Source organism: Balaenoptera borealis (genome assembly GCF_965194805.1).
Source record: "Balaenoptera borealis genome assembly, chromosome: 6".
Lineage (NCBI taxonomy): Eukaryota > Metazoa > Chordata > Mammalia > Artiodactyla > Balaenopteridae > Balaenoptera > Balaenoptera borealis.
Genome location: NC_138863.1, coordinates 34,986,656 through 35,013,358, shown reverse-complemented (window position 1 = coordinate 35,013,358; position 26,703 = coordinate 34,986,656). Strand labels below are relative to the sequence as shown.

Genomic DNA, 26,703 nt, shown 5'->3' with positions numbered 1-26,703 from the left:
CACAATGTGAAGGGCAGGTAGTGTCTTAGTATTCTTATAAAAGCAGTTTTGACCTCTTGGGCCTCCTGAAGGAGGGGATAGGGGAGAATCCCAGAGGCCTGCAGACCACATTTAGAGAACCGCTGTTCAAATGAGCGCAGTGTATTAGTGTGGTGAAATTTTAAATTAAAAAGCCTGGTTTCTTTTAAAATAAAAAGACAATTACATTTTTAACTCAAACTATTTAAAAGAGACAAGAAGAAATACACAATAAGAATATAAAGAACTAAAGAGAAAAAAACGGGAAAAAACCATGAATCTCATATTCACATTGATTGAAGTGAGAAGAATTTATTGCCCACCACCACTGCTTTATAAAATGTTCTTGCATATTCCAGTGTGAGGTTAGAGGAGTGAAAATATATTGGTTTACTAGCATTGCCTGTTAGGGAGGGTCAGTGCTTATAGAGGCAACTCTGGCTGGTTGTTGTAGAAAAGATTTCACGGAACTTGATGTGCTGAGTAAAAAGAGGTCAGGAAACCTTTCTAAGGGTGGAATCCAGGAGAAGAATTTATAAAACTGTTTGCTTTGTTGAAGGTTAAGCTTCCTCTACCCCTCTCTCTACTCCTAGCAGATATTTTACTAAGATAGTAACTCCTGAATTAATTTTTTAAATGCACATTCTTATTTTATAGAGATGCAGATAGATCCTTGGATATTTTTGATGAGAGATTACATCCACTCACAGTAAGTGTCAGTTTTATTGAAGTGGTATTTTTCTCTTATACAGTTGTGTTTATTTCATGCTGATTTGCTTTGAAATTAATTACTAGAAGAAAATTACTTCCTCCAGCTCGAAGTCAAATTCATCTTCCTTTAAGTCTTCTTCCCCACGCCATGTTGTGTCTAGTCATTTTCCCGAAGGCGTGTTGTATAAGGGGTTGATGGATATGAACCGAGTTGCACTTTGTATGAATAGTGAGCAGGTAAGTAAACATACCCAAGTAACAGAAAATGTATCTTTTTAAAGGATGATTTTCCATAGCATCAAACAATATAAATATTTGTAAATAAACCTAATATGATAAGGCCTCTAAGAAGAAAATTAGAGAACTGTTTAAATTTTAAACGAATTAAAATGACAAAGTTTTAAAATTCACTTCTTCGGGTGCTCTGTAGCCACACGTGGCTGGCGACTGCTGTACAGGACAGCACATCCTTAGAGCCTTATGGTTACAGGACACTGGAAATGTGTTTTCAAAGTTGATTACAGAAAAGTATGACATATGGTGATCAGCAAGACTTTTGAGTCTAAAAATATTGGGTTGGCCAAAAAGTTTGTTTGGTTAGTGAATATATTGTTCAATAAAATGCTTGGTGAAAATGAAAACTGTGTCTTTTATTTTTACTTAAAACCAAATGAACTTTTTGGCCAACCCAATAGTTTACATTTGGTTAGAATTCTGTGGGGAGGAACGTGGAAATACATAAATTTTCTGCGGTTGTGCCTGTATTTTTCTTTAATGAATGGTGGTGAGAACTGGATCACTGTGGTATTTTAGGATCCCATTGTTTATATTTAAAAGACTACAAGACATGTCACCCAACCAAAATTATTTCAAGGGGCACGTGTGCCCAAGTGTGAAGACTGCTATCTTAAGGGTACTTTTAAGTATTTTTCTTCCATGGATACATAAATTGCATTTTTTCTCCTTTCAGCGAGAAAAGCTTCCAGAGGAATACTTCGAGCATGATCCTGGACACAAATGCATTTACAGATTTGTTCATACTCTTTGTAGTGCCGCACAGCTAACTGCTGAAAGTGCAGTAGTAACTTTGGTAAGATATTTTTTCTTTCATAAAGCATCTATAGAAATTTCTGTCTTGTACACATGGTATGGTCCTGTTTTTCCCAAATGAAAGTAGGTTCCTGAAATGATCATTAGAACTTTATTAAGAGAAACCTTTCAAAAGAAAGTAAAGTATACACATTTGAGCTTTAATAATCATTATGATTTAAAATGTTGCCATTGCTTTTCTCATCACAAAACAATTGCTATTAAAGGCAGCAGGAGAGGTTTCTGGTTTCTCCTTCCACACCTGAGGGGACACGTGCACGCACAGTGCACACACGCACACACAGACGACGCATGTTGTGGTGGTAGGGCGGGGCAATAACTGAACGCTCTGGTCCACAGGCAGAAACAGGTGCCGGGTAGTTTGAAGCTGAGTCCCAGACTGTACTGCCTAGGCAGTTCTGATGTGTGTCCTGATTGAGAACTACTGCCCTCAGTTCTCTGTTCCTTGGATAATGGATAATGGTGTTAACCATCCCTGCTGTCCTCTTATTGCCTGCATGTGAAGTTGCCCAGGACTAGGGTGCCAGTAGGACTTCAGAAGGCTTCACTCTAGTTAGCCTGCTAAGTAAGCTACAGCTGTGTAAGGACCTTTTTGTCATCCATTCCTAATTCCTATGGTAAGATTTTATCATTTGAATAATAAATCATATTCAAGTGAGAGGTAGTTGGGATTGTTTTACTCCTCCCTATAGCAAACCTGTAGGGGGGAAAGTCAGCTGCGTGGTCTGCGGGGAAGGAATACTTAGGCCCCTCACTGCCGGCTCCTGTCAAGGCAGAATTGAGGACAGGAGGCTTGTCCTTTTGAAAAGAGACCCCTCAGCGGGTACTGGATCAGACACAGGCCTTTTCTTGGAGCTACAGGCCACTTGGAGTGCTTAGCACATGCTTGAGAGAGGCAGGAATGGTGCTTGCATACGGAGAGCTAGGAAATGCAGGAAGGAGAGTACTTGGGTTGGAAGAGGGGCATTTCTTTGTAGACAAGTTAAGCTTGATGTACCTGCGAGACAGCAGAATGGCAGTGTCTAGTAATCATTTGAATATGTGGGATTGGAGCATGAATCTGAGCTAGAGGGAGGGAATTAAGTGTAGCTGTTCAAATGCAGAGAAAGTATGTAAAATAAAAAGTGGCTAGAAGATAGATCTGTAGGGACTGTCAGCACTTAAGGGACAGACCCCCAGAGGAGTGGCTACAGTGGTAGGAAACCCAGCAGAGAACCCTAAGAGACACCAGGAGAGGTTCAAGAAGGAGAGTATGGTCCAAACGCTAAATGCTACCAAGAAGTTGCTCATGTCATAAATACCATGTCACTGAATACCTACTCTGTGTCACTTTTCTACATGTGGGGGGTGGAGGAGAGAACAAGTTGGATAAATAAAGTTCTTGCCTTTATGGAGCAAGTGTGGAAGACGTAAATTTTTTTTTTTTTTTTTTTTTTTTTATCGGAGTACAGTTGATTTACAGTGTCGTGTTAGTTTCAGGTGTATAGCAAAGTATAAGTGTTTTTTTTTTTAATGAGTGTTTTTTAAAAGATGACTATTTCAAGTAGTGGTAAAAACCATGAAGAGAGAGCAAGGTAAAGGGATAAAGTGATTAGAGGGGCTTACTAGAAAGCTCAGGAAGAGCCTCTTTAAAGAGGTAATGTTTGAACCCAGGACCTGGCTGAACTGAGGAAGATCAGGTACGCTGGCATTACGGGCAGAGGGGACAAGTGCAAGGCTCTGAGACAGGAACTTGTTCTGTGTGTTCAAGGAAAAGCAAGGTGGCCATTGTGATCCGAGCGGGGAATGAGGGAAAGAGCATAGGTGATGAGGTCACGGAAGGACAAGGCCGTACCGCACAGGGCCTCGTAACTTGCAGGCCACGGGAAGAAGGTATTTGTTTGATGGGAAACCTCTGGCAGATCTGGAGCAGGCGCATAAAGTACTCTTAATTTAAGAGGCTCTCCTGGCTGCTTTGGGGAGAACAGACTGTAGTCTTTTGGGAGGCAGAGAAGTTAGGCAGTGGCAGCGATACAAGTCAGAAGTGACAGACAGAAAAGCGGTCAGGGTACCAGTGAAGGTAGGGATAACAAGAAGTTCTAACAGATTGGAGCAGGATACACTCAAGTGCAGGTGTTTGGTCTCAGCGACTGGGCGTGTGGCAGTGCTCTTTCATTTATGAGGGAAGGCCTGAAGTGGAGCTCTGGGACGAAGAGCTCTGGGTGGTTTGTGTGAAGGCACCGGTGACCACGGCAAGAGTAGTCTCTGTAGAGTGGTAGCAGCAGGAGGCTGACTGAAGTGGGTTAAGGAGAGGATGGGAGATGAGGAGCTGGCCTCAGCCCTGAGGACGCCGTCGAGGGGCAGTGGGGGACAGGCTGGGGACATGGAAGCATTCACACTGGAGGAAGCCTCTGACAGAGAGGGAGAAGTTGTTCCAAAAGAGACTAACTGTGGCACAGTGCTCTGCAGAAGTGAGGTGGGATCAACTTCATTCGTAGGAGAGTGAGCTTCAGTGAAAAGAAAGAAATCTCGCTTCCTCCGAGACAGGAGGGCAAGTGGGGTAAATGAATATCGGCACGTGTACCAAGTTTGCCAGTACAAAGGTGAGAGGAAGTTGAGAGATTGCCAGTGTCGTTTCAGTGCCTCTGATTAGTCCCATAAAGTAGAGAGTTGAACCTTGCGGGGAGAGTCGTTCTTAGGGTACTAGAGAGTGCTGAGTTCTTTGGGGAATGGGAGCCGAATTTCACTAAGAACATATAATCTCAATACCCGTGTTTGAAAACACAGTAGAGTTTGGAGGGCATGGGCGAATCTGAGCTGTCAATCTGATAACCCTTCAGAGAGTAAACAGACTCTTTAAAACTGGACATTTTTCTTTTTGTCAAATGGCATATACACTCTTCTACAGAGGTAACAACAAATCACAGCTTACCTCTCTAATCTTTGCTCAGCTGTTAACTCCATCCATTTCTTTGTAGGGTAGACATTTGATACATGTAAAAGAAACCATGAAATCATCTCACAAACCGGCAGGTTTAGAGGAGCCCCAGGGATACAGACACAGGCAGGTCTTCCCACCTTAAAACCAAAAGAATTGACTAAGCTGCAGATTATGTAAGACAGAAACGAATAATGAAATGATAATGGAGATGTGAAAAATTGGGGATATGAAAAGGACTACCCTTTGTATGCATGTGTGTTCCTGAAAAAGGCACCAAAATATGGGAATACTTGACAGCTGTAAAGCCCCTTTGTACTGCCTGTCCTGCTGTGCCACGCAGCAGCCACTGGGAGGCTCTCTTGACCACCAGTTTTTATCTTCAAGTTCATGCCGCAAAAGGACTGGTGACTCTGAAGAGAAGGTAAAGATGTGCTCAGTCTTACCAGAATTTTACACACTCAAGCGTTATGTAAAATCGCCACGCAACCACCACCAGTCTTGTAGTTAACATTGCACGTGATAGGCACTCAAGCATTTACTGAACAGTTGAAGTCGACACTGGGCTGTATGTGCTGCCCTTGACAAGTGGGAAGGTAATAATACAATGCGTGTCTTTAGAATGCCCTTTGCTGAGATGTCCTTTCATTCCTGTGACCAAAATTGGGTTGGAAATTCACACGGGCAGAGTAGAAATATCAGACTAACAGAAATATCTGACTTACAACTGTGACCTGGCCTCTGGCCTTGGCTTGGCTGAGCAAAGTCTTTGTAGAACCTAGGAATAAAAGGGGTGTCAAAAAGAGATGAAATCTGTCATTCCTAACAATTCTTATCCCAGCACTTAAACTGAACTAAAATCAAAGATCAGTGCTCTACTTTTGCAGGTTTACTTAGAAAGGCTTTTAACTTATGCTGAGATCGACATTTGCCCCACTAACTGGAAGAGAATTGTTTTGGGAGCCATTCTTCTTGCCTCCAAGTTTTGGGACGATCAGGCTGTTTGGAATGTGGACGACTGCCAGATCCTCAAGGACGTTACAGTTGAGGACATGTGAGTTTGTAAGGTTACCGTGAACTTTCTAACCATTTTCCAATACCTCATTTGCTCTCATAAAGTTTACATTTTTAAGAAATGTTACATTTTAAGAAAGGTTACCTTGTGCAGAGAGCTGAAATAGACATCAAATTACAGACTTCTTTCTATCTAGCTGTAGTATAACAATTTGTATTTCCCCTCGTTAATTGGTAGGTCTTGATGTGTTATTGTTGTAATATTCTGCTTGATAAATTGAAATTATTTTTCTGGTGGTTTTTGCCAAACATTTTACAAGCTCACTACCAGAACAACACGGTACAGTCAGTAACTTGACAGCTTTCTTAAAGCTGTCTACCAGGTCCAGTCCATTTTTAAGGGGCACATGCCTGGTCTTTGAAGCAAGTGGCCACTGTTAAGGTCTTAGGGCCTCTAGACTACTGACAGGTTATAATTTCAACCTGAGTCACACATTGTGTATTTGCTTTTGCTGGTCTTTTTCTCCTTTTTATCTGAGGTTCTGTTGTTACAGAAACTATGATGTACAGGTAGCCACATATAAAGGTTTCAGATCCCTGTGTTCCTGTCTCCTCCCCTAAAGTCTGCTGAGTTAGGAAACACCTACCTCTCAGGTAGTCCGGGAAGCATCCCTGGGGCCTCACCCAGGGCACTCAGCAAACACAGCGGCACTTTGTGGGGCCTTGAGTTAACTAGGCAGGTTCTCCTCACAGATGGCACGCTCACATTGGCATGAAACGCCAGGCTTCCAGTCTGGCTCTGGTGAAGGGCCCCAAGGGTGGGAAGCAGGATGAGCCAGAGAGGTAATTCCAGCAGACTCTCGAAGTGCCTGCTTGACAGTGAACCTGTCTTTGTGGGTGGCATTCAGGAAAATGGGAAAGGACACCTCCTGATTATATTGGACAGCAGAGGCCGATCAAGATGGCAGGCAGGGGCAAGAGTTTGTTTTTGTTACCTTTGCCCCTTACTCTAGATAATTCACAACTACCAAAGTGCATATTTACAGCTGAAGCGAGGAAAGTTGTGACTAAGAGAAGGGACCAGTGACTGTCAGTAGCTGTCAAAGTGGCTTTTGGTGAAAATGCCCACTTTGGTGATCATGTAAACCAGGTGGTCATGGTGATATTGCTGGTAGCAATCTTAGCAAACAGTGTAACAGCAGATAAGGAATTTGAAATGAATAGAAGTACTTTTGGAAGTTGCAGAAACTAAAGTGACGTTGACCAACACTATCATCAGTCTTTAAACTGGTCCCTTGAAGGAAGGAAAATTTGTAATCGTGAACACCATCCCTGCCATGATGGCAGCTGAAATTTTCTCAGAATCTGCAACTGAGCTGACTGGGGCTCTGGTTCCAGGTACAACATCCGAGAACATGCAGGGAAACGTGTGGGTGTTCATAGACATTGAGCCCAGGAGCATTGGCGGCACTGTCCAGCTATGAAGAAACTAATTCTAAACAACGCTTTTCTGTGTAGAACGGAGGATCACCAGGAGTTATGTTTATAATAGGCTGCTTTTGTTCAGGATCTTTGGGAGTTGGAAAGCATTACAACAAAGTGTTTAATACACATTTGTTTCATCCCTCTGCTGTTGACTACTATTTGTAATGGTCTCATTTTGAGTCTGAATTGAAAAATTGCTGTCTATCAGCTTTTCCTTAAAACTTTCTAACATCTCTGTGTCTTGTTAAATATATATTTCCCTTCAAAGGAGTAAGTTAAACTGAGCAGCTGCTGTTCAGACAGTTTGCTGCGCCTGTAAGTGGTAGGCTCTTTTCAGCCACCTAGCCATTTAAAAACAGCAAAAAACACAGAAGATGCATATTCTGTAGGCATAATGCTTTTCTTCAGTGATTAAAGCTCTATTAATAGACATGTTAATCCTATGAAGTACTGTATTTCCACACAATTAAAATGTATTAGTGGAGAAAATATAAAAGGGATAGTGAAGTGCATTTATTCCTGTAGTAAATTAAGTCCTGATTAGCTGATTATCAAAACATTATCTGGTTTACATTTCTATAGACTTCTGGCCGTATGAACAGGAAATGAATTTTGGAAGTAGGTTCAGTTAGGTTTAAAGTTCAACAAATGAGAAACCTCATTTCTGCTCATACTCTGCTCTCCATACAGGAGAACATGGAGCATTTGTTGATTTATCCAGTGGATAAAATATTAACACTTTAAAACCAGGAAACCAAATGTATTGTAAAATAAGCCACTTGCATGTTTGTTTGGGTATTTATCATTTTTATATAATCAACTCTCTAAAGTGATTGCTGTGGAAAGTGGTAAGATTTACTCTAAGTTTATATTTATTTACTTAAACATTTGGCAAGCAAATGGCTGGATGTGGTCATATAGCAGAAGCCTGCTCCCAGCACTCTACTTTCCCACTTCATTGAATTCGCCCTCTGTGGGCGTGTGCAGTCTGTCCTGGCAAGGGGCGGTAGGTCTGAACATTCTGGGCTGCTCTCCTAACACCGGGGGAAACAACTGCTCTATCAGAGGTCGTATCGTAAAGTGGGTTTAGTCTAGCTGAGACATAATCTTACTGCCTTCCTAAGCTTAAAAAGTGCATCCTGTCCTGTCATGGTGACGACAACTCACCCTAGTAAGGTTTTAAGGTGAACAAAAACTTGCATTATGCCCTTTGACACAGCCCCATGCACGGGGTGGGGGTGGGGGGATTCCCTTTCCCATCGAATGTAGCTTATTTATTTATTTACTTGAGATGAATCCTTGTTGCCTCAAGAGTTTTCCCCCCTCAGAGATAATAGCAGTGGCTCTCGATGGATCCATTTTGTTGCCGTGGTGATGTGCCCACTCCTTTTGTTGGCTCGGTTCTACTTCAGTAAGCTCCTTCCTGTCATCAGCCCGGTGAAAATGTCTGCAAGTTCTTCAGAGCTAATAAACAGCATACATCATTCCTTTCATCTGATCACTATAGCGGGGCCTTGTGAGTGAGTGTGGAGCATGAATCGTACAGCTGCACTAATGGAACTCTGAAGAATGAGCCCCTGAGTCAGCAGCATGAGTGCATAAGAGGGCCATAACCTCTTCCCCCTTGTCCCAGACTCAAAGTGCTGGGACGCAGAAAGGACCACAAATAGCTGTACCTTGTTTGAACATTAGGGTATTAATCCAGCTGGGTAGCCATTATTTGTTTCAAAACAGTATTTAGAGCCATCCTAGTAGCTCAGAATGGTATTTTTGAAGATAGCCCAGTTGACTAAAATTGTCCTGTGTTGGTTTTGTCTTCTCCTCCTCCCCCAGGAATGAGATGGAAAGGCACTTCCTGGAGCTACTTCAGTTTAATATTTATGTTCCTGTCAGTGTGTATGCCAAATACTACTTTGACCTTCGCTCCTTAGCACATGACAACAACCTGAATGTTCTATTCACTCCTCTTAGCAAAGAAAGAGCACAGAACTTAGAGGTAAGGCTGTGAAATCACTAACTGGGGTTTTCTGTCAGCCACCGAAGCCACATCTGTAGCTAAATTATATTAAGCAGTGATTAGGAAAATGGAAAGCTGTTAACAGTTTGAAGAGCTTATTGACCCGTTGGCATCATATTTCCTGTGTCTTTTATGGTTTATACAGGGATCCCACATTATAAAAAAAAAAAATTGTCTCTTCTGTAACCATAATTCAGAATACTTTAAATCATAGTTAATCTGTTCTTAATGGTTTTCCATTTGAACCTCTACACTTACATATAACCATACATGAATAATTTCTTAAAATTGTATCCCTAATCATATGTACCTACATAATCTACTTACCACTCTTAACTGTCTTTTTTTTTTTTAATAATTGATGTTTTGGACTATTTCTACTGTCTTGATATTTTTAATAAATAAAGAAATGTATTTATTTATTTATGGCTGCATTGGGTCTTCGCTGCTGCACGCGGGCTTTCTGTAGCTGCGGCGGGCGGGGGCTGCTCTTCATTGCGGTGCGCAGGCTTCTCATTGCAGTGGCTGCCCTTGTTGCAGAGCACGGGCTCTAGAGCGCAGGGTCAGTAGTTGTGGCGCACGGGCTTAGTTGCTCCTCGGCATGTGGGATCTTCCCGGACCAGGGCTCAAACTCGTGTCCCCTGCATTGGCAGGCGGATTCTTAACCACTGCACCACCAGGGAATTCCCTCTTAACTGTTTTTTACTCAGCTTGCAGTTCGTGTGTGTGTGTGTGTGTGTGTGTGTGTGTGTGTGTGTGTATGTGTATCACAGTTCAGTCCCATGAGTTTATTAGACAAAGCATCCGTGGCTAACCTGAGAGACCTATACTTGGAAGGTATAATGTGGATTCAGATACTGGCTGTAGAAAGTACATGAGTTTTTAATATAAATGGTAACGTACATGGAACAAAGTAATACTTATGGCTTATGATTTTTGGTGGGTATACAGCAAAATTCACAACTGAAATGAACACATTTAAAATTGATACTTTCTGTGGTACCTTGGTGGTACTTTAGAATAAGATGTTTTTCTACCATAATTTATGTGCAAGTGAAATAGCACCTTTCAGCGCTTGTCATTAGACCTCTCCTACCTTCAGCACATACCTACCTGATTAAAATTTTCTTAGAGTATGTAATAACTAATGAAAACTGAATAGAAGTTGAATAGCTGAGTAAACACTGATTTTGCCCAAGTGTATGTCCATTACGTTTAAGGATCACGTGTGTAGGTAACAGATGATATTGCTATTAGGAGCCTATCATTAGGAACCCAATTTTTAAGTAACTCTAAGTTATTACGGCAAGTTACCCCTTGCCCCAGCAATCTAATCATAGCCCTTAAAGGTTATTACCTTAGGGAATTGTCAGTTAGTGTAGATATCAGCTATCCAAAGTAGCAGTAACTATGAACTATCTAAACGAATGTAGATGTGTGGCTTATCAATGATGCTTTTTTTGTTTTTTTAAGGTCCGAACATTTTTTTTTCCCCCTAATTATACCTATGTTCTACCTGATTGACTTTCCTAGGCCATTTCCAGATTGTGTGACGACGAATACAAAGACGTGTGTAGAGCTGCTATGAGAAGGTCTTTCAGCGCTGATCATTTCATTGGTATTCGGCGCTCCAATGCCATCCTCTCTTAAGGGAGAAGTGAGGGGTTGTAACATCATAAACCCCTCGAAACAAGAACTGGAGAAATATCACCTCTCCTGCTCAGAAACCAGCAAAGTTAGTATTTTCACCTTAAAGAAAGACATTGAATTCAAGAGACTCATGGACAAGCGAAGATTATGCTCATAGGAAAGAACGGGACCTCGTCAATGTAACACGCTCTTCTGTCCTTTTTATTGTAAACAGAGTTACAAAAACCACTCCAAAGCTAAAAGCTCCCAATCCACGCACAGATATCTGCTCCCAATCCACACACAGATACCTGATAGCTGTGAACTATGTGAGGTTTTTTAATTAATAGCTTAAATTTTTAGACTTTAAAGACACTAACTATATAACTTCTATGTTTTTCTTGCCTTACTGTCCCATAATGCTGCATATTCCTTTAGAATCAGTGCAGTATTACCATCAAAAAATGGGACTCCAAAAAAAAAAAGAAAAAAAGAAAAAAAAACAAAAAAAAACAAAAAAAACAAAAAAAACACAAAAAACAAAAAAAACAAAAAAAACAAAAAAAAAAACAAACCAAAAAAAACAAAAAAAAAAAAAAAAGAAAAAAAACCAAAAAAAAACCCAAAAAACAAAAAAAACAAAAAAAAAACATGGGACTCCTAACAACTCATAAAGCCAAACTTCGGAACAGACTGTCGTAGCATCGTTAGGTTTTGCAGGGTTCTTCCTCCCTACTATATCATTGAAGCTGCTAGTCATTATTGGCAATCAATTTAAACCAAAAAGCTGCTGAATAACACATGTCATCCAAATTCTTTGCAGGCAGTACTTATTAGCATATTAGCATGTTTGCGATCATAAACAGAGAAAGAAAAAAAAAACAAAAAAAAAAGGAAAAAAAAAAAAAAGAACAAAAAAGAAAAAAAACAAACAAAAAACAAAAAACAAAAAAACCAAAAAAAACAAAGAAAAAAAAACAAAAAAAAAAACAAAAAAAAACATGGGACTCCTAACAACTCATAAAGCCAAACTTCGGAACAGACTGTCATTACATCGTTAGGTTTTGCAGGGTTCTTCCTCCCTACTATATCATTGAAGCTGCTAGTCATTATTGGCAATCAATTTAAACCAAAAAGCTGCTGAATAACACATGTCATCCAAATTCTTTGCAGGCAGTACTTATTAGCATATTAGCATGTTTGCGATCATAAACAGAGAAAGAAAAAAAAAACAAAAAAAAAACATGGGACTCCTAACAACTCATAAAGCCAAACTTCGGAACAGACTGTTGTAGCATCGTTAGGTTTTGCAGGGTTCTTCCTCCCTACTATATCATTGAAGCTGCTAGTCATTATTGGCAATCAATTTAAACCAAAAAGCTGCTGAATAACACATGTCATCCAAATTCTTTGCAGGCAGTACTTATTAGCATATTAGCATGTTTGCGATCATAAACAGAGAAAGAAAAAAAAAACAAAAAAAAAACAAAAAAAAAAATGGGACTCCTAACAACTCATAAAGCCAAACTTCGGAACAGACTGTTGTAGCATCGTTAGGTTTTGCAGGGTTCTTCCTCCCTACTATATCATTGAAGCTGCTAGTCATTATTGGCAATCAATTTAAACCAAAAAGCTGCTGAATAACTCATGTCATCCAAATTCTTTGCAGGCAGTACTTATTAGCATATTAGCATGTTTGAGATCATAAACAGAGAAAGAAAAAAAAAAAACAAAAAAAAAACATGGGACTCCTAACAACTCATAAAGCCAAACTTCGGAACAGACTGTCGTAGCATCGTTAGGTTTTGCAGGGTTCTTCCTCCCTACTATATCATTGAAGCTGCTAGTCATTATTGGCAATCAATTTAAACCAAAAAGCTGCTGAATAGCACATGTCATCCAAATTCTTTGCAGGCAGTACTTATTAGCATATTAGCATGTTTGCGATCATAAACAGAGAAAGAAAAAAACAAAAAAAAACAAAAAAAAAACATGGGACTCATAAAGCCAAACTTCGGAACAGACTGTCGTAGCATCGTTAGGTTTTGCAGGGTTCTTCCTCCCTACTATATCATTGAAGCTGCTAGTCATTATTGGCAATCAATTTAAACCAAAAAGCTGCTGAATAACACATGTCATCCAAATTCTTTGCAGGCAGTACTTATTAGCATATTAGCATGTTTGCGATCATAAACAGAGAAAGTAGGTTATTTCCTTCTGTTGGGTCCGTGCTGCATTTCTTGTTAACTATAATGGTGCTTCTGATTTTGTGATGATTTTCCTCTTTGTTATATACTTGTATTAAAGGATATTTTCATAATTCCAGCCAACATGGTGGTCCAGTAATTAACAAGCCGGTGATGAAATAGAAGGTGTCCGAAAAGTCTTACAACAATTTTAAGCTTTAATATAGTGTGCTTAGATACTCCAGAACACTGTCGCAGAAGTATAAATGCTAGACTGGCAAAACATCACTTGAAACTTTAATCGAATTTCTTCTAAACTCATTTACTTTTGTACATTTTAAACATTAAGCTTTTATTTTTTTATTTTTTATTTTTTTAAATTAATTAATTTATTTAATGGCGTGTTGGGTCGTTTCTGTGTGAGGGCTTTCTCTAGTTGTGGCAAGCGGGGGCCACTCTTCATCGCGGTGCGCAGGCCTCTCACTGTCACAGGCTCTCTTGTTGGGGACACAGGTTCGAGCCCTGGCTTGGGAAGGCCCGTGAGCCACAATTACTGAGCCTGCGCGTCTGGAGCCTGTGCTCCTCAACAAGAGAGGCCGCGATAATGAGAGGCCCGCGCACCGCGATGAAGAGTGGCCCCCACTTGCCACAACTAGAGAAAGCCCTCGCACAGAAACGAAGACCCCACACAGCCATAAATAAATAAATACATAAATTTTAAAAAATAAAAAATAAAACAATAAACGCTTAACGTTTAAAATTTACAAAACTAAATGAGTTTAGAAGAAATTCGATTAAACTTTCAAATGATGTTTTGTAAGTTTGTGGCATTTCTACTTCTACAAGTATCAAAGCTTAAAATTGCACTAAGACTTGAGGGGATACCTCCCCTCCTCTTTTTAAAATAGTCCTTTGCAAGGCTGGGCTGCTTACCTGCTTGATCACCTAAGTTTCTTTTTTCTAGATTTGGTAAAGGAATTATGAACAACAGTGTTAATTCACATGTAATAAATTGAAAGGAACTGGACCCTAATAGTAGGGACAGGAGAGTAAGTGATACGAAACAGCTTTTCTATCCTGTGTGTTAACCTGGCTGTAGGTGTCTCACTTCAAGTTCTATTTAAGAGGAAACATATAAACCTTAGGAACCCTTACCTCAGGCTTTAAAAGGCAGGGAGGTCCAGTAATCAGTCTTTTTGGAGATTGGTAACGATGTCACCTAAACTTGAAATATTAAAAAAAAAAAAAAAAAAAAAGTGTTCTCAACTATGTGAAATCTTTCTCCTCCTACCTTCTCAAATGTAATCCTAGGAATTTTGCCTGCAAACAAAGCATTTCTGGGCCAGAAGTACTTTCTCTCTTTATAGCAAGGCTTCACGTTATACTGAGTGCTGCAGGTTCCATCATTTTTAAGGGACAGAGACATAAATGATAAATTATGGTATATAAAATACTACAATCTACCACCTCAAAAAATACTGTTTATGGAATTTGGAGCTTGGAAATTCAAGTACTGATTGCAGTTTTATTTTGAAAAGAATGCTACAACTTATGTGGTTTTTCTTCCTCATGTTTATATTAAAAGAAAAGCTAATAAACTCTGTTTTAATTAACATATATGGCTACTGTGTTTGTAACACTTCTCACTATTCACATAACATTACAACTCTGCCTAACTCAAATGTTTTCAGTCAGCTCTGATAGTCAGGCCTTAAAGCATTTTCAAACTAACCATTCATAAGTTGTTTTGACCCCTGCCTTTAGTTAAGATGTAGACATTTATTTCTTCAGCTTACGCTCTTTTCAACCTGAAGATAATCTAGTACACTTAAAATCACTGGCTACAGTGCTCAGTGGCATAATGCATTAGATGGCATTTTTGAATTGTTTGTTAGGGTGCCAAGATGGAAATGCACATTGAAAGATAAAAGTAGGTAAATACACAGAGAAAGGAATTACAGGAATACTGTAGAATCAGAACTTGTTGTTTGAGGGTTGAGAAGGGGCATTGTGACCGAAGGACACATTCCGGTAGGCAAGGGCCGGCCGGGCTAGCTACTTTCAGTCGGGAGGCGGCGGCGGAAGGAGGAGGAGCTCCGGCTGCGCTCTCTCCCTGCAGTGGCTGCGCGTCTCAGCGCTTGTCTGGTTCCCACCCCTTTTAAATAAGCCGGTCTGGTCACCGCCCTCACAGACTAGTTGGTTCCGGGGAGGCGGCGGCGGCGGGGGTGCGGCCGGGGCCGGGCCCCTGCCCGGGGCCCGGCGGCTGGGCGGACAGGAGAGCGGCGGGCGAAGTCGCGTCTGCATGTGCGGCACAGCCCCGGCATAGCCCGGGGCTGCCAGTGCCCGCCGCGCCATTGTTGGGGGAGGGGGCGGCTTCTGAGCTCGGCGGAGTCGGGGGACGAGCGGCGGCGGCGGCGGCGAGGAGTGAAGGCGCCCCATGGGGAACTCGCTGTCTTGTTGCCTGTCCCCCAATGCCTGCCGCAAGTTGGGCCGGCGCAGGGGGTCAGCGGAGCCGGACTGCGAGTCTGAGGTCTACAAGGCGGCGGCCGGGAACGCCGTGGCAGTAGCTCCGGCGGCGGCTACCGTGGAACCCGCCGAGTTGGATTTCGCAGGTGGCGAAGGCCACCACCTGCAGCACGTCAGCGACCGGGAGATGCCCGAAGGTAAGAAGCGGCGGGCGCGCCTCGCCCCTCGCGGGGTCGGCGCCGTCTGCTCTCGGGCTTACCTCTGGCCTCCGCCGCCCCCAGGGTCCCCCGGGAGGGAGACGCCGCCTAGGGCTCCCTCTTGCCCGTAGTTGGCTCTCCCAGGGCTGGGCACCGGGGACGAAGGCTGGCTCTGCTTGGCGTCCCCACCCCTTATTCTTTACCAGTCGCGTCCGGCCAGTCTCCTTCCCTCTTCCCTACCCGAATGCCCAATTCTTTCCCCCGTTCCCATTTCCCAGCCCGGCCTGAGACCCTCCAATCCGCGGCCCTTCCTGTTGGTGGTTCTATTTGTTTAACATCTCGTGGGACTTAGCAGAGACTTTCTGGTGTATTCTCTCTTTTCTTAATGAAAACTTAAATACTCTAACTTCGGCGTATCCATCCCGCCTCCCTATCCAGATGGTACCTAAGCGAAGGAACTAGGTAAGGGCCTGATGATAGACTTCTATTCGTTAAGGTAGTTGATACTCGAGACAATTAAGACAAACATTAGAGGATTTGTCATTTAAATTCAAAATAGAGATGGACAGAGTCAGTGTGGTGTTCTTAACTAAAATTCTTTGGATTTTAATGTTTTCAGTCGCCCTGATAGAAGCTACTTTATCCCTTCTAACTATAATTTGAACACGATAGGAAAGAAAATGGTGGGAGAGGGGCTTAAAATAACTGTGAACGGTGTGAAACGTTACTGCCACGGCTGCAGAGAATAGTTGTTGGGTTTTTTTTCTTTACCAAAGGAGACCCCATGGAGTTCTGATTACTTTTAAATTCCCACTTTGACACAAGTATGTCTTCAGCTGCACAGCCTTAACCGACTTCTTTTGCACGTTGCCTGTTCTAAGGGAGGGGTGAGGTGGTTCCTGAGACTGCTGGACAGAAGTTTCAAAGGAGAAAAAACAAATTCAGATTGTAATTTGTAATATAAAGGTTTGGGAGTTAACATACCACATCCATCCTGCAGAAAAATGTCTCCATGGCTCCCTCCTCCACCCCCCCCCCACCCACCCAGTAGAATACTATTTAACTTTAAGAATGTTCAAGTAAAAGTTCTGAAGACTAAGTGGCTGGGGGTGGGTGTTGTCGGGGAGGAGAGGAGAGAGAGAAGAGAGGAAATGTTTGATTTTTGCCTCTAGAATTTTGGAAAGGGATGGCTCTAGGTTAAAAAAAAAAAATTTCTGGGTAGCATAGTGGCACTTTAATAAAGACTGTTCTTTGAAGTATAAAACATTGTATCATAAAGATGTTAAAGCCCCACTGGCCCATTTGTTTCATTTAAATGCCAGAGATTATTTCATTATTTCATAGACGAAATGTCTTACAGCTCTTCTATTTAAATTTTAGTTGGGTTTATTTAATTTCTTTAAAAGTTAGAATAATTAAGCCTGTGGATTCACCCTTATGATGGACGTGGCTTTGTAAGTGGAAAGTACTCCCTTTTCAGAATAGTTAGATATTGTGAAAGAATGAACAAATTATGTGAATTAATTGTAGCTTTAAACACAAAGCACGTAAGTACTTGTGAAAACTGCTCTGCTTGTTGCTATAAGGTAAGCCTCTAAATGATTTTTAAAAACAGTTAGTAGTTGGCTAGTGTAGGATGAGAGACGAAAATTGGACCTTTATAGAATTCTTTTAAGATGTACAATGCATTTTCTTGTGTATTTCACTTGGCCCTTCCATCTACAAATAAGGCCCGTATATATTCTCCCTCTGTTGCCGATGAAGAAGCCAAGACTTAGAGATCTGAAATGACTGTGTAACACAGCTACTGAACAAAAGAGACAGACTTGGGAGGTGGTAGATATGCCAAATTCAGTTCTTGGGATGCTTAAGAAACTGTTTAGAGTGCACCTTATATTTTATAATTTATCCATAAGTTAGGCCTATCTCAGCATACTCCAGTTTTGATTATTGCCATTCCAGTTGATTGTACACAACTCAGAAGCAACATTTACCTCTCCATTCTCTGTCTGTACATACATTGCAATGGATATGAATAAAAGTAGAAGTCATGAAATAGCCTAAATTTATCAGTCAGGTAAACACGTTGATATAATTTAAAGAGTTTGTTCTGGTGAAATCCAATTGAAGCCGAGAATGCCCTGCACAGAGGGACACTAGGGGAAGCTGGTAAGCGGGCAGGTAAGGTACTAAGCATTTAGCATACGACTATGTATGGTAAGGAAGGAGTGCTCAATCAGGAACTGGAAAAATAGAGTTCATGAGTACAGAATTTACCTTTTTATGTTTAACAGGATTGTTAAAATTTCATTTCAATTTGTCTTTTTTGGGGGGGCATTCAATAAAGTGATAAGAGAAACCTCAATTTCAGCATTTGCCTATTAATGAAGTTTCCATAGAAACAAGGTCAGAACACCAAATATAAAGCACAGGCACATTGGAAGTTTGCTCTTAATGTCTTTATTTCAGACAATTTTGTATCAGTTTCCCTGGAAACTGAGAAATACCTACTCAGATATAAAACATTTTGGCTTTTCTACAGTGAAGAATTATTTGGTTACTTAGAGAAAATCGTCCATAAATGATGCTCTGTCTTGTTCTTCAGAAACATTGGAGAAGAACATGATTTCTTCAAGCCATCTCAAAAAAGTAACTCCTAAGAACGTAGTATAGATTTCAGATAGACTCAAAAGAATTTTTTACTACTTTGTCTTTAACAGTATATCTAATATAACTGATGGTAGTGTCATAATAGAAAATAAGATGCTACGGTCCTATTATCTGATTTTATTTTTATTCATCAACTTTTCATACAGCCTTTATGTTCTGACCTTAGGAGCTTTGCTAATTTTCTGGTGAAAGGTGCTCTCTCAAGTGACCCCTACCTCCCATCCCCCTGAAGAGTGGGTAGGGAAGGAATTGGCAATATGATGTGGAAAAACCTCTGAGCAACAGATCTTTCCTTTTTTTGGTGACAGTATTAATAAACATTTGATGTAAAAGACTTAGAAAACACAGAAAAGTCCTTCACTCACACTCAGAATATCCAGAATCTTTATTAATATTTTGGTGCTGATTCTTCCTGAACCTTTTGTATGCATATAAACATAACATTGTGTTTATTTTACAAAGATGGGATTGTTCTTTATGTGCCACTTTGTAACTTTTTGTTATAAAGAAAAGTAACGGCATGCAGCTCCGGGAACCGTGCTGGCACCTAGAGAGTGCTCCAGGGTGACGTATTTCCATGCAACTGCGCATGGCTCTACAGCCTGCCTTTTACCAGCTGTTTACTGTGCCATCGAATGGTTGGAGCATAATTCATTTACCCAGCCTTTATGGTTGAGCATCTTTTATAATCCCATTATAATGCTTTATTCAGGGGACACAGGTAAAAACTGATGCATTGTATTGATACTTCCCTATAGCATTCTGATTGTACACTTTGTCTTACGACTTCATTAAATTCATAGGGTGAGTCATTTTGTAGTAAAGGTATTTTAACATTAAATGTTCTCTTCCCAAATTAAAGTTACCATTGATTTTTCACTGAACATTAGATTTCCTCTTTTAGGTTTTCGTGGTTCTTTGTAACCTGTCTTGTGTCTTTGATTCTGAGTAACTAAACTACTACTCTAAGAGATCTGAAATTAACTCTGGTCTTAGGTGACAGACACATCAAAAGACAGCATTAGAAGAAATCTTAGATGATGTGGGAAAATTGGGAGAAACTTAACTGGTTTTGGGTACACTGAAACCTGATTATTAGGCACCATTCCAGAGGCAGGACAAACAGTGGTTAGACAAGACAAAACCCGTATCCTAACTCAGGTCCTTCCTTTCTAGAGGTGCCTGGGGGCTGACGACACAAGAATAACATCAGGTAGTGAGAACACTAAGAAAGAAAATGAAGGTAATGGGCTGGGGAGGAGGACAGTTTTACAAGGGGTGGTTAAAGACAGCGTCTCTCCTTTAGCGACCCATGAGCAGTCCTAAGAGAGCCACGTGAGGCTGTGGGAGAAGAGGCTTCTGTGCAGTTCCTAAGAAGGGAATATGCTTGATGCGTGCCAAGGACAGAAAGATGGGTGGCTGCAGCTGAGTGAATGAATGCCAGGAGGAATATGGGGGATTAAGACCTTGTATGCCTAGTGGGCCTTGACCAAAAAATATGAATTTTAGCCTAATTGTAATGGGAAACCATTGAAGGATTATATGCAGGGGAATGATGTTAATTCTTAGAAAAAGGGAAGGGGGGTAGAGAGGGTGGAGGGAGATCAGACCAGCTACTGTGTGAGAATAGACTGTAAGGGTGGAAGGAAGCAGAGAGGGAGACCAGTTAGGAGGCTGGTGCGGTAGCTCAGGTGAGAGCCAACAGTGGCTTGAACAAAAAAGCGATATTAATAAGGGTCTAAAATAGGCTGTAGTATATAGATTGCTCTTGCATTTCATTTGATTCTCACCATGTTCTGAGTTAGGTAGTGTAGGAATTCTTCTCTTAGGTATAAATTGAGTTGTCCAAGGTTTTAAAAATGAGTATTGATAGAGAGTAGGACTGTAAATTCCAAATGCATGGCATATAGGAACAGAATTTATTGTTGACATTATGTGAGCTTCTTTGGAATACTACCTTTTTTCTCACCCTTTTTTGTTGTTGTTGGTTTAGTGTATTAAAGTAATAAAACTTAAGAGTTAAAACAGTAACACTGCGTAATGTGAAATGAAATGAAGGTAACTTGCAACCCACAAAGGTTCTTAAAAGTCCAAGAAACTGAGTAAAGTACTCTTTAGAAATATATAAAGCCAGGTGTACTTAACCTATGTGTCACCTCTCAGTCATGATCACTGTAACACTGATTGAGGATTAAAATAAGGCAAAACTGAGAACCAGGGTAGAGGCAGGTACAGAAGCAGTTGGAAACCAGAGCTGGGAAGTTTGGAAGCCAGGATGGTCAGAAGCTAGGGAAGCAGGATCAAGGCTTGGGTGAGCAGTAGCCTGGCAGGTGCAGGAGCCTGCTGTGTCCCCGCTGGTGAGGCCGCCCAGCTCAGGGCCGGCTGGCAGGACCTCCCTGACTGCGGTGGCAAGTGTGGACTCAGAGAGATGAGATCATCAGTTTCCATGGTAATTGTAAGGGTTGTAATGTTTGTCTTATGAGCCATAAAACTAATACACTGTACAGTACAGGGATGCTAGGGCAGTTCAGTAAATGCAGTGGTTACCGTTAAGTAAACTGGTGCTCAGCAGTTGGCCCAGAAACTGCTGACATCTCCTGTTTATTTGGAATATATTGAAATCAATATGTTGATATTAATCGCTTTCTGAAATATGCTGCTTCTGTCAGATGCTTTCTTGGTCACTTCCCTCTCCCTCTAATATTTTAACAAGGAAAAATCATTTATCGACAGTTTGATAGCATAGTTTTAACACTTTTAGCCTTCAGTAATGCATTTCATTTGTTCAGAGTTGCCTATGTTTTCACACTTTTAACAACTGCAATTGAGATGGATCTTAACAACTGGTAGAATCTTAGATTGGAGGAAAAACAGTATTCAGTGTCGGTGGTGTTTTACAGGTTTCCTCTGAGGAATGTTTACATTAAGACCGAGTTTAATTTTTTTTTAATCATACTTTTTCTACATCGACCTATCATGCTGTCAAATAAGTTGCAATTTAAATTGATAATACAAAAATGATGGGTCTTAAAATACAGTTTTAATCATAACCCCTAATCATGAGCTCAAGAATATTTCTCCTGGGTAAAACATTCTTAGAGGTTTCTAAAGAAATAACTTTCGGAAGAATCCATGTAATTTCCTGAATGCACAGTAATTTCCTGAAGTCTCTAAATTACTGTGTGTGCATGTGGTGGGGAGAGGGATGAGAGGGATGGTGGGTGGTAAAGCTTTGCTTAATAGTTGGCAGTCTTACCTTTGTGATAGTGAAGAGTGTGGTAGGTTTTATCATAGTCTCCTTAGGCTCTTGGGAAGATAGTTAATGGGAAGTGCAGAAATATTGTGTGTATGTATGAGTTTACTGTCTAATGGCTCACATGTGCATTCTATAAGGTAGTGATGTGGTATTTTTCATTAGCAAAAAGTGCAAGTTATATAGAAAATTGTTAGTTATATAGGCTATAAACAAAAGATTAATATTTTCTGAAAACCTCATGCAAACTGACAGCAGTAGGGCCCTGGTGTTTACAGTACATTCAAATGATAGGCCAACTCACCAAAGTGGAAATAACACTGATAACTGTGGGAAAATGGTCAAACTGTGTAATCAAAAGAAATACAAATTAGATCTACAGTGAGGTTCCTCATTCATATCAGTAGGAATTTTTTTTTTTTTTTTCAAGTATCCAAAGCAAGGGTAGGAACTCAAAATGTCATGATTGGTAGCATTATACCCTAATGTGCCCCCCACCTTCTTTAGGAAGCAATTTAGCATTGTACATGGAGCCGTGAAAGTGATCTAACCTTTTGGCTTAGTCATTCCACTTCCGAAGATCTTTGCTAAGGAGATAAAACCATTATTTTAAAAAACTATGTACATGAAGATTTTCCTCATAATATTTTAAGAATAGAACTTTGTAAGCACCAATCCCCAGCAATAGGGGATTGGCTAAGTCCAGTATAGGAATAACACTTGATGGGCCAGTGTGTATTCATTAGACAATAAATATGCAACAGTGGGGTGGAGAGCGCTTGTTGGTAACAAGAAGACATAAATTGTACACTAATTAGAGCTTTTTTTAACGTATAAGAAAAGCAACTAAAAGTAACGGTTGTGAATCATTGTGTGTTAATGATTGTGAATGGTTGTGTGTAATTTTTAAACAGAGCATCGTTTTGTCTCATGCAGATTTTTGTTCATGATATTTGTTAAAGGAATGAGCAAGTGACTTTTACCTTTCCCCACCTTTAGTGTGATCATCAGTACTGCTGATTAACCAGGTCTCCTTCAGTTGCAAGTTAAAAGAACATCACAGAGTTAAGCACTACTTGACCCAGGAGTGAAATGATCTCCTCAGTTCTGCTCTCCTCTGTTGATGTCTCCTGAAAAGCCTTTCCCCTCATGATAGCAAGGGGAGTGTCCAGCAGCTCAAGACTAGCTAAGGATCCTAGAGTACAGTTCTGCCTTTCTCTTTTCTTGGGAAGTCCCAGGACAGCTGTGATTGATTGGCCGGTCCTGGGTCCTGTGCCTACCTTTGAACCCCCTAGGATAGAGTAGGGAGAGTGCCAGCTTTTTTCTGGTCACTTGGGCTAAGTTTACTTTTTTTTTTTGCATGTTGTCATTTCTTTTATCCCAGCCTTCTTGATTTTTGTATTTAGATGTGTAGTAGCACATCTTGGTTTGGCGGGTGTGTGTGTGTGTGTGTGTGTGTGTGTGTGTTAAAGCTTGCTTCTCTTTGATTCTGGCACTTAATTTTCCTGGACTTCCATTGAAAATTGTTAAGTTTTACCATGCCATAGACACTGATAAATAATACAGCTACTTTGCAAACATTTCTGCTTATTTTTTAGATTCAAATGTAGTCTATTTACTTTCTTTTTGGTATAGGTAAGTAGTCATGAATTCTTTCGGAAGCTATAGGTTAGAGGCAGCTGTGAAAGTCTCTGCCTGCCATTTTGTGGACAGCTGAAATAATTTATTTTCCCATTGTCTTAGTTTTTCAAATATGTAGGAGAAAAAAACTTTAAAATAATTATATGGATCTTTTACATAAAAATGTTGAATAGAATATTTTCTCCAAAAGCAGCTTGATAAACTTCAAATTCAGTGAAGGAATTTTCATGAAGAACAAAGCAGTTGGTTTAGCTCTGTAAATTACTAGTGCTGGCAATGACATTCAAATGGATGGCTCAGATTCCTGTTAAAACGGGAAGTCCCAAATTACTGTTCGTGCAAAATTCTTTCTGGGTGGGAACAGGGGATTCTAGGTAGATACATTTGTGAAATGCTGGGTTAGACAGAATTCACTACTAGACTAATTAGTTTTTAATATATCAATGTGTGTATTCTTTGGATTCTCTAAGAGGCAGGGATATATTTGTATTTCACTTTGACCATCAAAGCCATCTTTCAAAAACAGATCAGTTATTATGTGGTTTGGGAAATAATTGCCTTAACCATTACTCTTTATCTGAATCTTGGTCCAGTTTCTTAAAAGATTGGTTAAATGGTTTGAGATGGACTTTGCTGAGGAAGTGTCATAGGGCTTTTATGTTTGTTTGTTTGTTTTAAACAACAACCTTACTATCCTGTGTGGTAGCTTGTGCTTGTTTTGTATTTCTGCCTAAATAGAAGACGCTATCCCTCCTTGGTGCAAGGTGGGCTACAGGCAGACCCACCTTTTCGTGTAGGTATGGCCAAAATTTTTTTCTAGTAGCCCTATGATCTGCTCCAGAAAGTACTCTTATTGAAGCCCCAAATTAATCATGCAGCGTGGAATGAAGAAGTGAGTTTAGCTTTGGAAATAGAGGGCAAAGTTAAAAATCACTATCATGGAAGTGTTCCTCTAGATTAGAACATTGAACTTTTATGTAGTCCTCTTAAATCTGCCATGATGAATAGCCCCCAGATAAACCACAGCCAATTAAATGAGTTCATTTGTTGAATGGAGTTAGAATTAGCCATTTGATTGTCTGAAGAACATTTGCCAAAAGCAACTCACTTCGTTTTGGCATATTTGATATATTGAGCTGGTATCTGACAGTAGTTGGCCACAGCATAACTTGCTTCTTGAGACTGTTCCTGGAGTGTGCTAGTAATATCAGCTTTAAAAGAGGGTGACTGAATTTTTAATTGATAAATAGGAGGGGAGTCACATATATGATTCATCTAAAAATGGCATCGATTATTTAGGTGCAAGTTAAAGAAGTCTAAGACATAGCCATGGTTTTATTCCACATGTATGGAGAGTTTCTACAATTTTGCTGTTTCCCAATAGAATTTTTATATTGTGCCTTTACTAAAATTGCCTTTTTGTCATTACTAAAAGCTCTTCTCAAGACTATTAAAAGTGGTTTCAATCAATGTGTAGCTATCTTTAAAATCATGTATTTTTCTACTCAACTAAATCACCACACCTTTTTCTCTTCTTCCTATACAGACTTAGCTTTGGAACCAAACCCTTCTGACCACCCAAGGGCAAGCACAATTTTTCTGAGCAAACCTCAAACAGATGGTAAGGCAATGCTTTTTTTTCCCTGAGAAAAAGAGTGAAAACTGTTTTTGTTTTGTGTATTATAGGAGGTATTTAGAAAAACTCTTACAGTGGTTTAAATGTTTCACTTTTTTTATGTATTCACTTGTCTTATTTTAATATGTTGATGATACAGTTTCCTTTAGTTGTCAGTGTTTTAGGGAGGAGAACACTTAGACTATCTGTTTATACATTTTGCCACCTCTTTATCAACATAGTCAACTGGCCACATGATTTAGATGTGGTCTATTTCTCCATGCTACTTTGTCCTTTTCCCCTTGCTCCGAAGAGCACATATGTTAAAGACAAATGATAGGGTTTAGGTCACAGTTAGGTTTTCATTTGATCAAATCAGAAAAATCAGTTGTTATATATGGGAATTGAGCCTTGTGATTTTGGCCCTGTTTTACACAGTGTTCAACCAGACGAGCCTATCTCACATCCAGATTTATGCTACTCAGAACTTTTAAGCTATTCAAAACTTTCTCATCCTAATGTAGTGCTGTGCCAGGGTAATAAGAGCAACATGCCATATGGGGTTTTCCAGAAGATTATCCTCAGCATGTGAAACTCATATAAATCTCCTGTGTCCTCCTTGTTTTAAGATGAGAATCAGAACCGTAGAATTTTTTGCACTCCTGCTTGCCTGCTTGTCTTCCTTAATGTTATGTTAAATCCTAGTTTATTTGCTAAAAAGCCATACGTGACCAAGTTGTTCAGTTGATTACGAGAGCAGGAATACAAGAAGTGAACATTCCATAATATTTAAAGTGAAGCAGCACAATAAAAAACGGAGGTTTGGTTTTTTGTTGTTGTTGTTTTGCTTTTTGTTTTTTTCCGTTAGATCACTGGTTTTTATAAAAGGATATAACTCAGGAACAGCCAGATGGAAGAGATGCATAGGGCCAGGCATGGGGACAGGGCACAGAGCTTTGATGCCCTCTGCAAGGGTACTACGTGTTCACCAACCTGGAAGCTCCTGGGGTTTCTAACTTGCATTTTTCTAGTGTGTGTACTTGAGCCACTCATTTCTGGTTAGGATTGCTCTATTTCTCAGTTTCTTCCAGAGCCATGAGCTGCTCACATGTAGAGGGGCTCTGGAGACAGTAAAAGAAAAGCTGTCCCATGCCTGTCTCTCTCTTCAGCCTTAAGGAATCCGTGCCTGTGATGCCTGTCTGGAGTTAAAGGAGGCAATGTGAGCAAGAGTGTGGCCTAAGACCCTCTTCAGGCTTTTATTCTTCTGGCCTTTGTTGGAGCAAAACAGTTTTGTGTGCTGTAGATATGTTCATTTAGGTCAGCACACACATTTTAAAATTTACGTTTAACGTAGGTTACTTTCCAGTTGTGTATTTTTTCAGTAAGGTATTTGAGTAGGTTACCATTAAGTGGTTCAGGATGCTTCCAGAGATACTGGTGCGTTCGGAGATGAGTGCCTGGCCAGAAACTGGTTCTTAGAGTTGTCATCTGTAGATTGTGGTAATTAAAGTAAGCTGTGTGTAAATGAAGAATTAGAAAATACTCCTGGCTAGTAGTTCAGCTATGCAGCAGGTAAATTTTTTTATTAGCTAAGTTTCTCACCTGGCCTAATTTGCTTTGTCCTTTTCTTTTGTAAATGGGGAGTCTTTCATTTGTACCTAATACAGAATATCTATTAGGTCAAAAAAGTGAAACTAAGTTTTTAGATTTTATTTCTAGGACTCATCTTGCTGGGTGATTTAAATTATATATTTTGTTGGAAATTATTTTAAAA

At 40.2% G+C, this 26,703-nt stretch overlaps 2 protein-coding genes and 1 long non-coding RNA gene across 3 annotated transcripts in view; 2 read left to right on the top strand and 1 right to left on the bottom strand.

The window, feature by feature from the left end:
* LOC309631247 (cyclin-Y-like protein 1) overlaps nucleotides 1-12,146 on the top strand; it is a 34,949-nt gene extending 22,803 nt beyond the window's left edge. Inside the window, exons 6-10 of the mRNA XM_082397482.1 lie at nucleotides 676-727; nucleotides 1,700-1,819; nucleotides 5,644-5,810; nucleotides 9,089-9,251; nucleotides 10,806-12,146. Of these exons, the coding sequence (XP_082253608.1) occupies nucleotides 676-727; nucleotides 1,700-1,819; nucleotides 5,644-5,810; nucleotides 9,089-9,251; nucleotides 10,806-10,922 (619 nt within the window). The 3' untranslated portion in view covers nucleotides 10,923-12,146. The remainder of the gene's footprint in view (nucleotides 1-675; nucleotides 728-1,699; nucleotides 1,820-5,643; nucleotides 5,811-9,088; nucleotides 9,252-10,805) is intronic.
* Nucleotides 1-26,703, top strand: part of LOC309631229 (cyclin-Y-like protein 1) — a 61,778-nt gene that overhangs the window by 24,019 nt on the left and 11,056 nt on the right. The window contains exons 2-3 of the mRNA XM_082397466.1: nucleotides 15,128-15,750; nucleotides 24,861-24,935. Of these exons, the coding sequence (XP_082253592.1) occupies nucleotides 15,525-15,750; nucleotides 24,861-24,935 (301 nt within the window). The 5' untranslated portion in view covers nucleotides 15,128-15,524. The remainder of the gene's footprint in view (nucleotides 1-15,127; nucleotides 15,751-24,860; nucleotides 24,936-26,703) is intronic.
* LOC309631251 lies at nucleotides 5,258-7,289 on the bottom strand. Its single transcript, XR_014246143.1, has 2 exons — nucleotides 6,418-7,289; nucleotides 5,258-5,534 (listed from the first exon to the last, which is right to left on the bottom strand). It is a non-coding gene; the product is annotated as an uncharacterized lncRNA (long non-coding RNA).